The sequence below is a fragment of the Trifolium pratense genome, linkage group LG7 (genome assembly GCF_020283565.1).
Source record: "Trifolium pratense cultivar HEN17-A07 linkage group LG7, ARS_RC_1.1, whole genome shotgun sequence".
Classification (NCBI taxonomy): domain Eukaryota; kingdom Viridiplantae; phylum Streptophyta; class Magnoliopsida; order Fabales; family Fabaceae; genus Trifolium; species Trifolium pratense.
The window spans coordinates 25,806,388-25,819,111 of NC_060065.1; the positions used below are offsets into that span (position 1 = coordinate 25,806,388).

At 33.8% G+C, this 12,724-nt stretch overlaps 1 protein-coding gene across 1 annotated transcript; it reads right to left on the reverse strand.

The window, feature by feature from the left end:
• Window positions 1–9,463: 9,463 nt before the first annotated feature.
• Window positions 9,464–11,926, reverse strand: LOC123896133. The gene is made up of 2 exons (XM_045946562.1): window positions 10,288–11,926; window positions 9,464–10,185 (listed from the first exon to the last, which is right to left on the reverse strand). The coding sequence occupies exons 1-2, from the start codon at window positions 11,924–11,926 to the stop codon at window positions 9,464–9,466; spliced, it is 2,361 nt and encodes a 786-aa protein (XP_045802518.1).
• Window positions 11,927–12,724: the final 798 nt, after the last annotated feature.

Sequence of the window (12,724 nt, forward strand, 5' to 3'; positions counted from 1 at the left end):
TTGTGACCCTTAGAGAAGCGGTTAGCATGCGTGATGAGTTGGTTAAGGAAGAGGAAGAATCTGGTGGCAATGTTGACATGGATGGACCTGAAATTGTCGAAGATGTCGACGATGAGGTAGAAGAATATGGACCTCCCATCTATGATACTTTGATGCTTAGAACTTTACAAGCTAAAACTGTACCCTTGGATGGGGATCAAAGGAATCAAATCTTCTACACTAAGTGCCAAGTGAAGGATAAATGGTGTAGTGTCATTGTGGATGAAGGTAGTTGTACCAATGCAGCTTCAACTGAAATGGTGTCTAAATTAGGATTACTCACAACAAAACATCCTAGACCTTATGCACTACATTGGTTGGACAATGGGAGTAGTATAAAAGTTACAAGACAGACTTGTGTGGGGTTAACCATGGGGTCTTATGTTGATTAGATCTTGTGTGATGTTGTGCCTATGGATGCAAGTCATATACTTTTGGGACGTCCTTGGCAATCTGATAGAGATGTGACGCATAGAGGAAGATCAAATGAGCATGAATTGAACTACAAAGGCAAGAGGATTGTGCTGAAACCTATGACATCAAGCGAAGTCCGTTCCATGACTACAAAAAGAGGTAAAAGGCCTAGCCTCACTATGTTTGCTACTGAAAATGAAGTGAAAAATGCTATTGATAATGGTGAATTAGTTTACATGTTGGTTGCAAAGAATGCTAAACAGGATGATATCGAAACTCCTCTTAAACAACAATTGGAGGCTGTCTTGGGTGAGTATGAAGATGTGTTTCCAATTGAACTACCAACTGGTTTGCCACCTATTCGTGGAATTGAGCATCAAATTGATCTAATTCCGGGAGCTCCATTACCAAACAAGGCTGCCTATAGGTGTAATCCGGAGGAGACAAAAGAGTTGCAACGGCAAATTGAAGAATTGATCAGCATGGGTTATGTGCGTGAATCAATGAGTCCTTGTGCTGTCCCGACGTTGCTGGTTCCTAAGAAGGATGGTTCATGGAGAATGTGTATCGATAGTAGAGCGGTGAACAACATAACCATCAAATATCGCTTTCCCATTCCAAGGTTAGATGATATGCTTGATGAGTTACACGGGTCGGTTATATTCTCAAAAATCGATCTAAGGAGTGGGTATCACCAAATCAGAATGCGTGAAGGTGATGAATGGAAGACGGCGTTCAAGACCAAGCATGGTCTATATGAATGGCTGGTTATGCCGTTTGGACTCACGAATGCACCTAGCACCTTCATGAGGCTCATGAACGAAGTACTCAAGCCCTTTTTGGGTAAGTTTGTTGTTGTTTATCTTGACGATATCTTGGTGTATAGCAGGTCTAATGAGGAGCATTTCACTCATTTAAAACAAATCTTTGAAACCCTAAGAGCACAAAAACTCTATGGGAAGAAGGAGAAGTGTGATTTCTTGGTTGAAAGTGTGGTGTTCCTTGGATATGTTGTGTCTAAAGATGGAGTATCGGTTGATCAAATAAAGGTGGATGCTATCAAAACATGGTCAAGTCCTACAACAGTTTCGGAGGTGAGATCTTTCCATGGTCTTGCATCATTTTATCGACGCTTTATCCAGAATTTCAGCACTATAACAAGTCCTATTACTGAATGTTTGAAGAAGGGTGCGTTTGTGTGGAATGAGCAAGCACAAAAGGCTTTTGAATTGATTAAGTTAAAGCTTTGTGAAGCTCCTGTTTTAGCTTTGCCCGACTTCACTCAACCATTTGAGGTTGAATGTGATGCTAGTGGGGTTGGCATTGGAGCTGTTTTGATACAAAACAAAAGGCCTATAGCTTATTTCTCATAGAAACCCTGGGGAGCTCGATTGAACTATTGCACCTATGACAAGGATTTCTATGCCATTGTAAGAGCTCTTGATCATTGGAGTCATTATTTGCGTTCTAACCACTTTGTATTGCATTCAGATCACGAGTCTTTAAAGTATATCAACGGATAACAAAAGTTGAGTCCAAGGCATGCTAAATGGGTTGAATTTCTTCAATCTTTTAATTTCTCTTCAAAATACAAAGATGGTAAGAGTAACGTGGTGGCTGATGCACTTTCAAGGAGGTATGCTTTGATTTCAATTCTCGAAACTCGCTTACTTGGTTTTGAGACTTTGAAAGACTATTATAAAGAGGATGTAGATTTTGGTGAGATATACTCTAACTGTGAAAATAGAGCATTTGGGAAGTACATAATGCAGGGTGGATTTTTGTTCAAAGAGAATCGGCTTTGCATCCCAAGGCATTCCATTCGTGAGTTGCTAGTTCGTGAGGCTCATGGTGGGGGTTTGGCTGGTCACTTTGGCATTACAAAATCCCTGGAGATTTTAAAAGAACACTTTCATTGGCCAAAGATGTTAGGAGATGTGCAAAAGGTCATTAGCAAGTGTGTTACTTGTCATATGGCAAAGAGTTCTTTCAAACCAGGAGCATATACTCCATTACCAACACCTAGTGGTCCTTGGATGGACGTAAGCATGGATTTCATTGTGGCTTTGCCCCGCACACAGCGAGGTAAGGATGCTATTATGGTTGTTGTTGATAGGTTTTCAAAGATGGCACACTTTGTAGCTTGTCACAAAACAGATGATGCCAGTAACGTTGCTGATTTGTACTTTCGTGAGATTGTACGCTTACATGGAGTTCCTAAAACTATTGTTTCCGATCGTGATTCAAAGTTTTTGAGTTATTTTTGGAATACATTATGGAGGAAATTGGGTACTAAGTTGCTGTTTAGTACTTCCCATCACCCTCAAAACGATGGGCAAACAGAGGTGACTAATAGAACTCTTGGTACTTTGCTGCGTGGCTTGGTTAATAAAACTCAAAAGGATTGGGACTTGAAGTTAGCTCATGCCGAGTTTGCCTACAATCGATCCACTACATATGCTACTAACCATTCTCCTTTTGAAGTTGTTTATGGTGTGAATCCTTACTTGCCATTGGATCTGATGGCTATGCCAAAGGAGGAATTAGTTCATCCAGATGCCGAGGCCAAACTCAATTCAATGATGAAACTACATGAGCAAGTGCGAGAAAGAATCAAGGCTGTAAATGAAGCCTACAAGCAAAAGTCTAAGAATAAGAAGCCTAAGTTGTTCAACGAAGGTGATCTTGTATGGGTCCATTTGAGAAAAGAGAGATTCCTGATCACCGTCGTTTCATGATCAAAATAATTTTAAAATAAGTAGTACAAGGTAGTAACCTTGGTCGTTTCGCAAGAACTCACAATCGGTTTAACAATGTTAGAATCAATTTAAAGATTACAAATTGGGGGTTTTCGGTTTTGAAAACAGTAACAACAATAACGAATTTAATCAATGTGAAAGTAATCAATCCATTGGTTTTAGGAAATCTTGTTTATCATCTATCCTAGGTTCTCATAAGATTGTTCGTTAGTTTATGCTGGGCTGATTATAGAACTAATTTAACAAGCGAAAATCAATTCTATAAAGAATCGTTGATTAAGCACCAACATGTTCAATTGACTATGGGGATGATCAAGCGTCACCGATAACATAGATAAAATCATAACAATAATTCATTCAGCCCCTTTTTACAAGCGAAAAAGCATATATCAATTTCTATTCAAATTAATTTATACAAGCGATGAATGAATTCGAATGGTCTCGATAGTATGAATATGAAATAGAATAATTAAGCATCAATTGTATCAAACTCATACATAAAGAAGGAGACACGAAAATTGATATATGATAAGCATAAACATATGAATTGATAATAAAACCGAACCTCAAGAATCAAGAACAAAATTCCTTACACCAATGGATTGAAAATAAGTTTAGTTCTCCATGAAGGTAGTGGCTGCTCTGGGGATTGGTTTCTCGTGAAATCAGAATGAATAAATATGCCCTAGCTGTCTTTTTTTCCGGTTTAAATAATACATGGAAACGGGCCTTAAAACAATTGGGCCGAAAACATAAAGTTGTGCTGAAAGTTAATAATTTAATTCGTCTGGAACATAAACGTAATTATTCGACTCATTTGCGCTCCGAATTGACTTGAGGCTTCAACACAAAAGTTGTAGCTCTCTTTCTCAGCTTTCCAACTCATCTTCCCGCGCCTCAATCCGGTATACGTAGCTCCAGTTATGACCTACAGACTGCGAAGGTGTCATGTTATTATTAATTCAGAAAATAAGTGACGAAAATAAAATAAAGCTAGAAATAAACTTAAATATAAAAACACATTAAAATGGTGAAAATAATGAAATAAACCATAGGAATACTTGAGTACAATAGTAGAAGAATGTGCATTAAAATGCACTGATCAAATTCCCCCACACTTGAACTTTTGCACTACGAGCAAAACTCAAATGAAAAAAAACTTAAAAACAAATCACAAGCAGTCAACATATTCCAGGTTTCAAGCTTCAAACCTTGGGTCAAAATTCAAAGATTGGCACAATTCTTATCTATCAACTTTCAATAATAATCTTGCGTGTGTGTGTATTGTCTCCCACTGTCAACCAAAGTAATGTCAAGATCTCTCTCTGGAACTACCATTCTAGATGCTAAGCTGTCTTTCTTTTCCTATAATTTTGGGTTTAACCAGAATTTCAGACTAGGGGGGGCTATTTCTTTTCAAGAGATCCAAAGCTTTTCAACATCAACTCAGGGGAAACTACTCTCAAGCTTTATTATTGTTTATTGTTATTTATTACTAGGGATAAACCTGTGCGTTGCACGGGAAAATTAAAATATTTTTATAAATAAAAAATAATAATTGCGATAACTATAATCACATATAGTTAAATAATAGATATTATTTTAAAATATGATTATATTTAATATTAGTATATGAGTAAAAAAAAAGTTGTTTAGAAATATTAGATTTTTTATTAATTTATATCGTAGTTTGTTTACATTTTAATGTAATAGATCTCTTATAATATTTCATAAGTTTGAAAGGATGTATCATTTTTTATTTTATTAGTGTAATAATATAAGATTTTAGTTTTCTTTATATGAGTTGCAATTTTATAGTCAAATGTCACTTTGTTTTTTATTTTTGATGTATCCCTTATTTTATTATTTTCAATAAGAGTTGGAGGCATACCTAATTATACTTGTAGACAATATTGCTCATGAGAAATGTTAAAAAAAGTTTTGATTATAGAATATGATTCATATATGGTGGCGTTGACTATTTGTTCCACGTGTTCTCATTTTTTGAAAATTATGTATCAAATAGCATATTTTGCTTACTACGTTCTATGCAATTTAAGGTTCCAAATAGCTTATCTACTTACTCATCTCTCGTTTTCTTGGAGTTTATTCTCACTTATTCACTTGGTGAAATTTTATTCCAACTTTATTAGTCCCAATTTTTTAGTCTATTGTTTGGTTCACTTTTTTTTTTTTGCTTGGTCCTTTTGTTTTTGGTTTGTTTTTCTTTTTCTTGGTGAGGTTTGTGTCTCTTCAAAATTATTGTTAGTTTTTGTCCCTCTTATTTAATATTTTCTTGAACATTTATTTTCTTATTATATTATATAAACTTGAATATTTATTGTTGTCAGTATATAAGTTTGGACGAAGATTTTATATATTTGAATTTTGGTTAAGGTAAAGAAAGTCTTATAGATGAATTTAAGATTTAACATGTGTCATCTTCTTATTTGCTTAAAAAAATGTCATCTTATTCTTATAAATATTCCACTATTTTATTTTCAGCCGTAACGTAAACATTCTTTTAGAATATGTACTTAATTTATCCAAAAAGTTATATTATTATGTAAATTAAATTAATAATTTTTGAATTGTTGGTGAATTTTAGTTGTGTGTAAATATGTTTAAATATATGTGTGATTATATTTTCTAAATATATGTAAATATATTTTAACATCTACGGTTTTAATAATTTCTAAAATTTATTTTGACAAATGAGCATCAACAATTTTTATTTAATAATTTTTGTCTTTTTTTAATTTAATTTAGAAAGTTTTTAGTACAATTCTAAGTGGGAGGAAAAAGTATTGAGCACAATTTCTAAACTAACATGTTTTTAGCACAATTCTTTTCATCGATTCATTTTATGGTTGTAAGAATAAGATGGCATGCGTAGATTAAAATAGGACCGTCCATTAAAATTCATATATACTCATATTGAACCATCCAGATTTAGGCAAGTGTTATACGATAAATGCATGAAGATTATATATTTGGACAACCTCTAAGTCAATTTGAATCAATATAACTTCTTGCATGTATTACAATTATAAAAACCGCAAGACTTGAGTGTCAACTACAAAAAAAAAAACTTATTTTAATTTCTACTTTGTTTTTGTTTCTATATTTCTCTTGATCGAGATCAAGTAGATCACATACACATTGTAGACAATATAATATTTAAAAATGAGACACATATTTATATTTCTAAATTATTTGGATTGTCATCTTTTAATTGAATTCCTCCAACATCAATATACCCTCGATCTATATAAATTTTAAGGCACTTCAAAATCAATAAATAGAAGTCTCTTTTATCCTCTTCAACTTATTCACATGAAAATAATTAATTATATTTCCATTAATCAACAATTTTTTATACAAATCTTTTACCTTATATAAAATAATAAATGAAAAAGAAAATAAGAAACAAATAAGCTAAAACATTAGACTAATAAAATAATAAATGAAAAAGAAAAGTTGTCTAATTACAAACATTATATCAATAAAAAAAATGATGGTTTACAAACTGCCATTAGAGTTACATACACATCCTTACATGATGTGTCATTTCATAGGCTTTATAAGGAGCAAAGATGCAACGTAAGCAAAAATATAAGTATGTTTTATCCTGTTCTCCTCATTCACATGAAAAAATAGTCATATTCATATTAATCGATTCAACTCAAAGTTTAATTAATCATCGAACAAAACACCAGTTGATATTTAAAAAAATATCCAACCTAAAAAAGAAATAAAAAAATGATTAGAGATGTTCTAAACTCAGAGTAATAGAAAAATTTCAATTTACAAACATATTAATAGGCAACTATCACATATATGTATATCAATTTCTTAATCAATCACATGTAGAAATACCTGATATTCTAAGAGGTTAGACACCATCACATACCAAAGACAAAAACCAATATACTTATGATGTAACTATATATATGCACACAATAGCTTTTAAATCAATTCAAGACACTATAATGTGTAACTTTAAGATATGGAAGGTGAAGATGCATAACTTTTTCTCATGGAGATGTTAGACAAAGAAACCATAGAGTTTTTGCCATGAGATAGATAAATTAAAATTTTGTTAAAACATAGAAGGTAGACTTCCTGGTATGGTGGTGGTGATAATTAGCTTTTGGGTTAACTTTATATAGAGCTTGTGTTTGATAATTAGCTAAATTTACATATTCAATATTAGTGTCTCCAAGAATTCTTTGTTTTCAATTGCATTAATAAGAAATTGTAACATACAATATATATTTTAATAAGATATTGCAATGCAATTAAAACAATAACATGATGCATCATTCCACCTTTCATTACTTGCAATTCATTTTTGTTTCAATTCAACAACAATAAATTGTGTTAGTTTTTTTTTAATTTATTATTATTGTTTATTATTTATTATTAGAGTAACTCTATTATATGAAATATGAAAATGTTTTAATAAAGATTGTAGACTTTTCTTATAGAGTGTCACATCATCACAATAACTTATATGTCTAAGTAGAGTCATAAAATTAGAAGTATGATCCCTTTTAATTCATTAGGCTAAGTAGAAGTATGGTCCCTTTGGTTTCAAGCAATCCCTTCTAAACAATATAAGTAATGAAGAATGATCCCTTTTTAATTCATTTAGTATTGAAAGAATATATTTCAAGCAAGAGAGACACACATTTTTTTTATTATTAAATTCAGTTCTTTAAGGGATTGATCAAAGAGGTTTGGAATATCAAAGTGAGTCACTTGCTTGAAATATAATGATTCCTTTTTTTATTAGTATTGAAAGAATTCCAATAGTCATGAATATTTTGTGGTTATATAAATCTTATATATTAGTTGGTCCATTTTAATTTAATAATTTTTCATTTTAGTTAGTTGGTCCCTTGTAAGAAGTTATATAGTGATAATTTGATATATTGATAATTAAAATAAAAAAGATTTAATTAAAGATAATTAAAATTAAAATGATTTAATTAAAGGAGATGATGAAAAGGTTATATAGTGATAATTTGATAATTAAAATTAAAATGATTTAATTAAAGATAATTAAAATTAAAATGATTTAATTAAAGGAAATGATGAAAATGTTTTTTAATAGAGATTGTAAACTTTTCTTATAGAGTGCCACATCATCAAAATACTTGATTGTGAGCAACTCAACATTCCTTTTACTTGTAAAAGAATTAAAATAAAAATGATTTAATTAAAGATAATTAAAATTAAAATGATTTAATTAAAGGAGATGATGAAAAGGTTATATAGTGATAATTTGATAATTAAAATTAAAATGATTTAATTAAAGATAATTAAAATTAAAATGATTTAATTAAAGGAAATGATGAAAATGTTTTTTAATAGAGATTGTAAACTTTTCTTATAGAGTGCCACATCATCAAAATACTTGATTGTGAGCAACTCAACATTCCTTTTACTTGTAAAAGATTATTTATTGTTTTTAAGCTTTAGGTACTACTCCACCTTTTCACCTGACGGGATCTTACATGTAATAAGTCCAACCTGTTACTCAGAGTAGAGCATCCTACACAGCACTTGTTCCTCCAGTTTCGGGCACAGGAACTTGTTCCTCCAGTTTCGGGCACAGGAACTTATTATATTCATTATTTTTAGCTCTTAAGCAGTTTCCTTTTTTCTCAATTAATAGCAATGATCGGTCTATCTGTTACTCTAGCCTTACCCCCACACTTAGTTCTAATCATACCCTCCATTATATTCAAATTAGAGAACTTAGTCTAAAGAATAAATATTTCAGAGGTTTATCTAGACATTACTAAGTTTGACAGTGTTCGAGCAGTTGTGCATTAAGTTGCAAAGACTATCATGTCAAGTATCAAAACAAAAATCTCCAAAAATTTCACTGACCCTACAGCTATCTGCCCTAGCCTTAGAACATGTGACTACTCATGACAATTTTTTTTTTTTTTTTTTAACACAAGATGTAAATGTAAAATGTCCCTCCCCCACACTTAAACCAGACAGTGTCCGCAATGTAATAATAAGAATAAAGTGAGAAAAAGGAAGGAACACACCCGAGGGAGCTAAGGTGTAGCGGCTGGAGTGTAGGAAGGCTCCTCCAAGGGAAGCTCTTCAACAGTTTCTTCAAGCATCAGCCTTTCATGGAGCAGCTTCAGCTGCCATCCGTTTACTTTGAACCCTTTGTCAGTACCTGCATTTTTGATTTCTGGTATGTCAGCCAATGTCCACTCAATAGCCTATTTATGTTTCTTCAAAACCTGCAAAAGCTTATTTTCTTTAACAAAATCATGGTTAGAAGAAATTATAACCGGAAGTGTTTCATCCCTCTCTAGATAAGCATATTTAAGATTTTCAGGGAGTGACTTCAGCTCTAAGGAAGGTGGCTCTTCAATGGATGGTATGCTTGGGGTAGCCAGAATGTCAAGAACTTCAGCTGCATAGACATCTTCATCAACAATTTTATCTTCACCTGTATGAAAGTTATTATCCTGCAAGGCAGATGCAATCTCAGAGCAAAGGTTAGTGTTAGTACATGAATCAAAATCTGCGGAAAAGAATTCAGGACAGGTCTCACCAACCAACTCAGAAACCAAATCCATATAAAAAACAGAGTGTTCCTCTAAGGGATGTTTCATGGCATCAAAAATGTTAAATTTAACGACAATGTCGCCAAACTCCATGAACATTGTGCCATCATAAACATCAATTTTTGTTTTTGCCGTCCTCATGAAGGGTCGGCCTAGAATAATGGGTGCCCTGCTGGAATTAGTTTCTCCCTCCATATCTAAAATGTAGAAGTCTGCAGGAAAAATTAAGTCATTAACTTGTACAAGGACATCTTCTAACACTCCAACAGGGCGGGCATTACTCCTATTCGCCAATTGAACAATCAAACCTGTAGGCTGCAAAGGACCAAGATCAAGGTTATTATAAACATAAGTAGGCATAACATTAATGCCTGCTCCCAGATCAAGCATGCAATTTTCAAACTTTCTATCCCCAATGGAACAAGGAATAGTAAAAATTCCTGTATCCTTGCACTTTTATGGCAGAGTCTGACTGAGAACTGAGACATTTGCCGAGGAACTGGATTTGGGATGAATGAGAGAAGAAACATTTCTCCCCAAACTGACTCTATCATTTTCCTTCACCTTCCTCTTGTTTGTGCACAAATCTTTCAAGAATTTTGCATATTTAGGGATCTGCTTAATTGCATCAAGAAGAGGAATGTTAACTGCTACTTTTCTGAATGTATCAAGAATCTCTTTCTCTTCCTCAACTGTCTTCTTTTTATTTTTCTGCACCCTTTGAGGAAAAGGAATTGATGGCACATATACTTTTTCAGTTCTAGTTTCAGTTGTAACAGAAGGTTCAATAACATTTTCAGGTTCAGGAGTAGATGATGATGCAATGGTTTTCTTCTTCTTTTTCTCTAGAGCTGGTTCCGATACTCTTCCGGATCTCAAGGTAATTGCACTCACATTTGAATTCGGCACTGATTGTGCAGGAAGGTTACCCGAGCCCTGAGCTTGCAGTTGGCCTATTGCATTAGCCATTTGTCCCATCTGTGTTGTCAGATTCTGAATGCTAGCATCTGTTCGTTGTTGATATTGTGTGCTATTTAGAACCAGCTCCTTGACATGGTCCTCCAATAAAGGTCCGGAGGCAGCCGCAGGTGGTGCAGCCGCAGGCGGTGTGTTTTGTTGCGCGGTTGGATTCCCATACCGCAGAAGTGGGTGGTTCGCCCAACTATGATGGTACCTGTTAGTGGAAAGGTCAGGAGAGTTGTACCTGTTTTGATTGTTGCCTCGATTGTAAAGGTTTGCTGCGTATGCTTGAGGCAACTCAGTGATCGACTCATCTTGCAAAATGGGGCATGTATCAGTCGGGTGCTCAGAAGAAGTACAAATACCACACACTTTTGTTGGTTGAGCTTTACTAACTGCCAACTGTTTCACCAAAGAAGTAAGCTCATCAATTCTTGTTTCAATTCTGGTTTCTAGAGCCTTGATGGAAGAAGAGGAAGAAGAAGACTGAATCTCATTCACACTCACAGAATTATTCCTAGTTGTGAACTGTTGCGAATTGAGTGACATGTTCTCAATCAAGGCCTTGGCAGCAGCTGGAGTTTTATCAACAAGTGCTCCACCACTAGAAGCATCCAAAATGTTTCTATCCATTGGTAGCAACCCCTCGTAGAAATACTGGATGAGTAATTGCTCGGTGATCTGGTGTTGAGGACAACTGGAAACTAATTGCTTGAATCTTTCCCAGTATTCTGCCAATGCTTCGTTTCCCTGCCTAATGCCGCATATTTCTTTTCTGATTGACGCAGCTCTAGAAGCAGGAAAGTATCTCTCTAGAAAGACCTTCTTCAAATCATTCCAAGTTGTGATAGAATTCGGCTCAAGATAGTACAACCAATCTTTGGCAGCACCCTGGAGCGAGAATGGAAAAGCTCTGAGCTTGATGTGATCTTCTGTTATACCTTCAGGCCTCAATGGTGTAGAACAAACAACCTGAAATTCCTTCAAATGCTTATGCGGATCCTCACCTGCAAGACCAATAAACTTGGGCAACAAGTGTATCAAACCAGATTTCAATTCAAAAGGAATATCAACGTCAGTATATTGGATGCATAGATCATTGTAATTGACATCAGGAGCAGCAAGCTGCCTTAGTGTTCTTTGTTCAGCCATGTTATCAAAAGCAAGTTTAGAATCAAATAAAGTATGCAAAGGGAAACTATGTAAGAATCAGAATCAGACTCGTTAATGAAACAAAACGAAAGAAGAGATATGGTTAAAATAGATTCAGAAAAATATAAAAACACGACATTTAGTCTAATTAAGTAAAATAAGAATTTTGGAAATTAGTTTGGAATTTTCAGAAACTATAAAAACAGAAATAAATTAAAATAAAATAGTAAAGCACGGAATTTGGACTTTTTAGATTGCCGTCACCTATTTTGTCTCAAAATAGTCTCAAAATAGGGGATTTTGAACTCTGATTTTTTTCTGATGAACAGGTATAGGAAAAACTCGATTTGGAGAAGATTTTCCAGAAAACTGTTTTTTTACGAAAACTGATTATTAGGGCACGTAAAAGCCAGAAAACACGGGAAAGCAAGGCTAGAACGCAACCACACAGAAACTGAGTCTAATATTAGCTAAAATCAATTGAGAGTCCCCGGCAACGGCGCCAATTTGATCACCGTCGTTTCGTGATCAAAATAATTTTTAAATAAGTAGTACAAGGTAGTAACCTTGGTCGTTTCGCAAGGACTCACAATCGGTTTAACAATGTTAGAATCAATTTAAAGATTACAAATTGGGGGTTTTCGGTTTTGAAAACAGTAACAACAATAACGAATTTAATCAATGTGAAAGTAATCAATCCATTGGTTTTAGGAAATCTTGTTTATCATCTATCCTAGGTTCTCATAAGATTGTTCGTTAGTTTATGCTGGGCTGATTATAGAACTAATTTAACAAGCG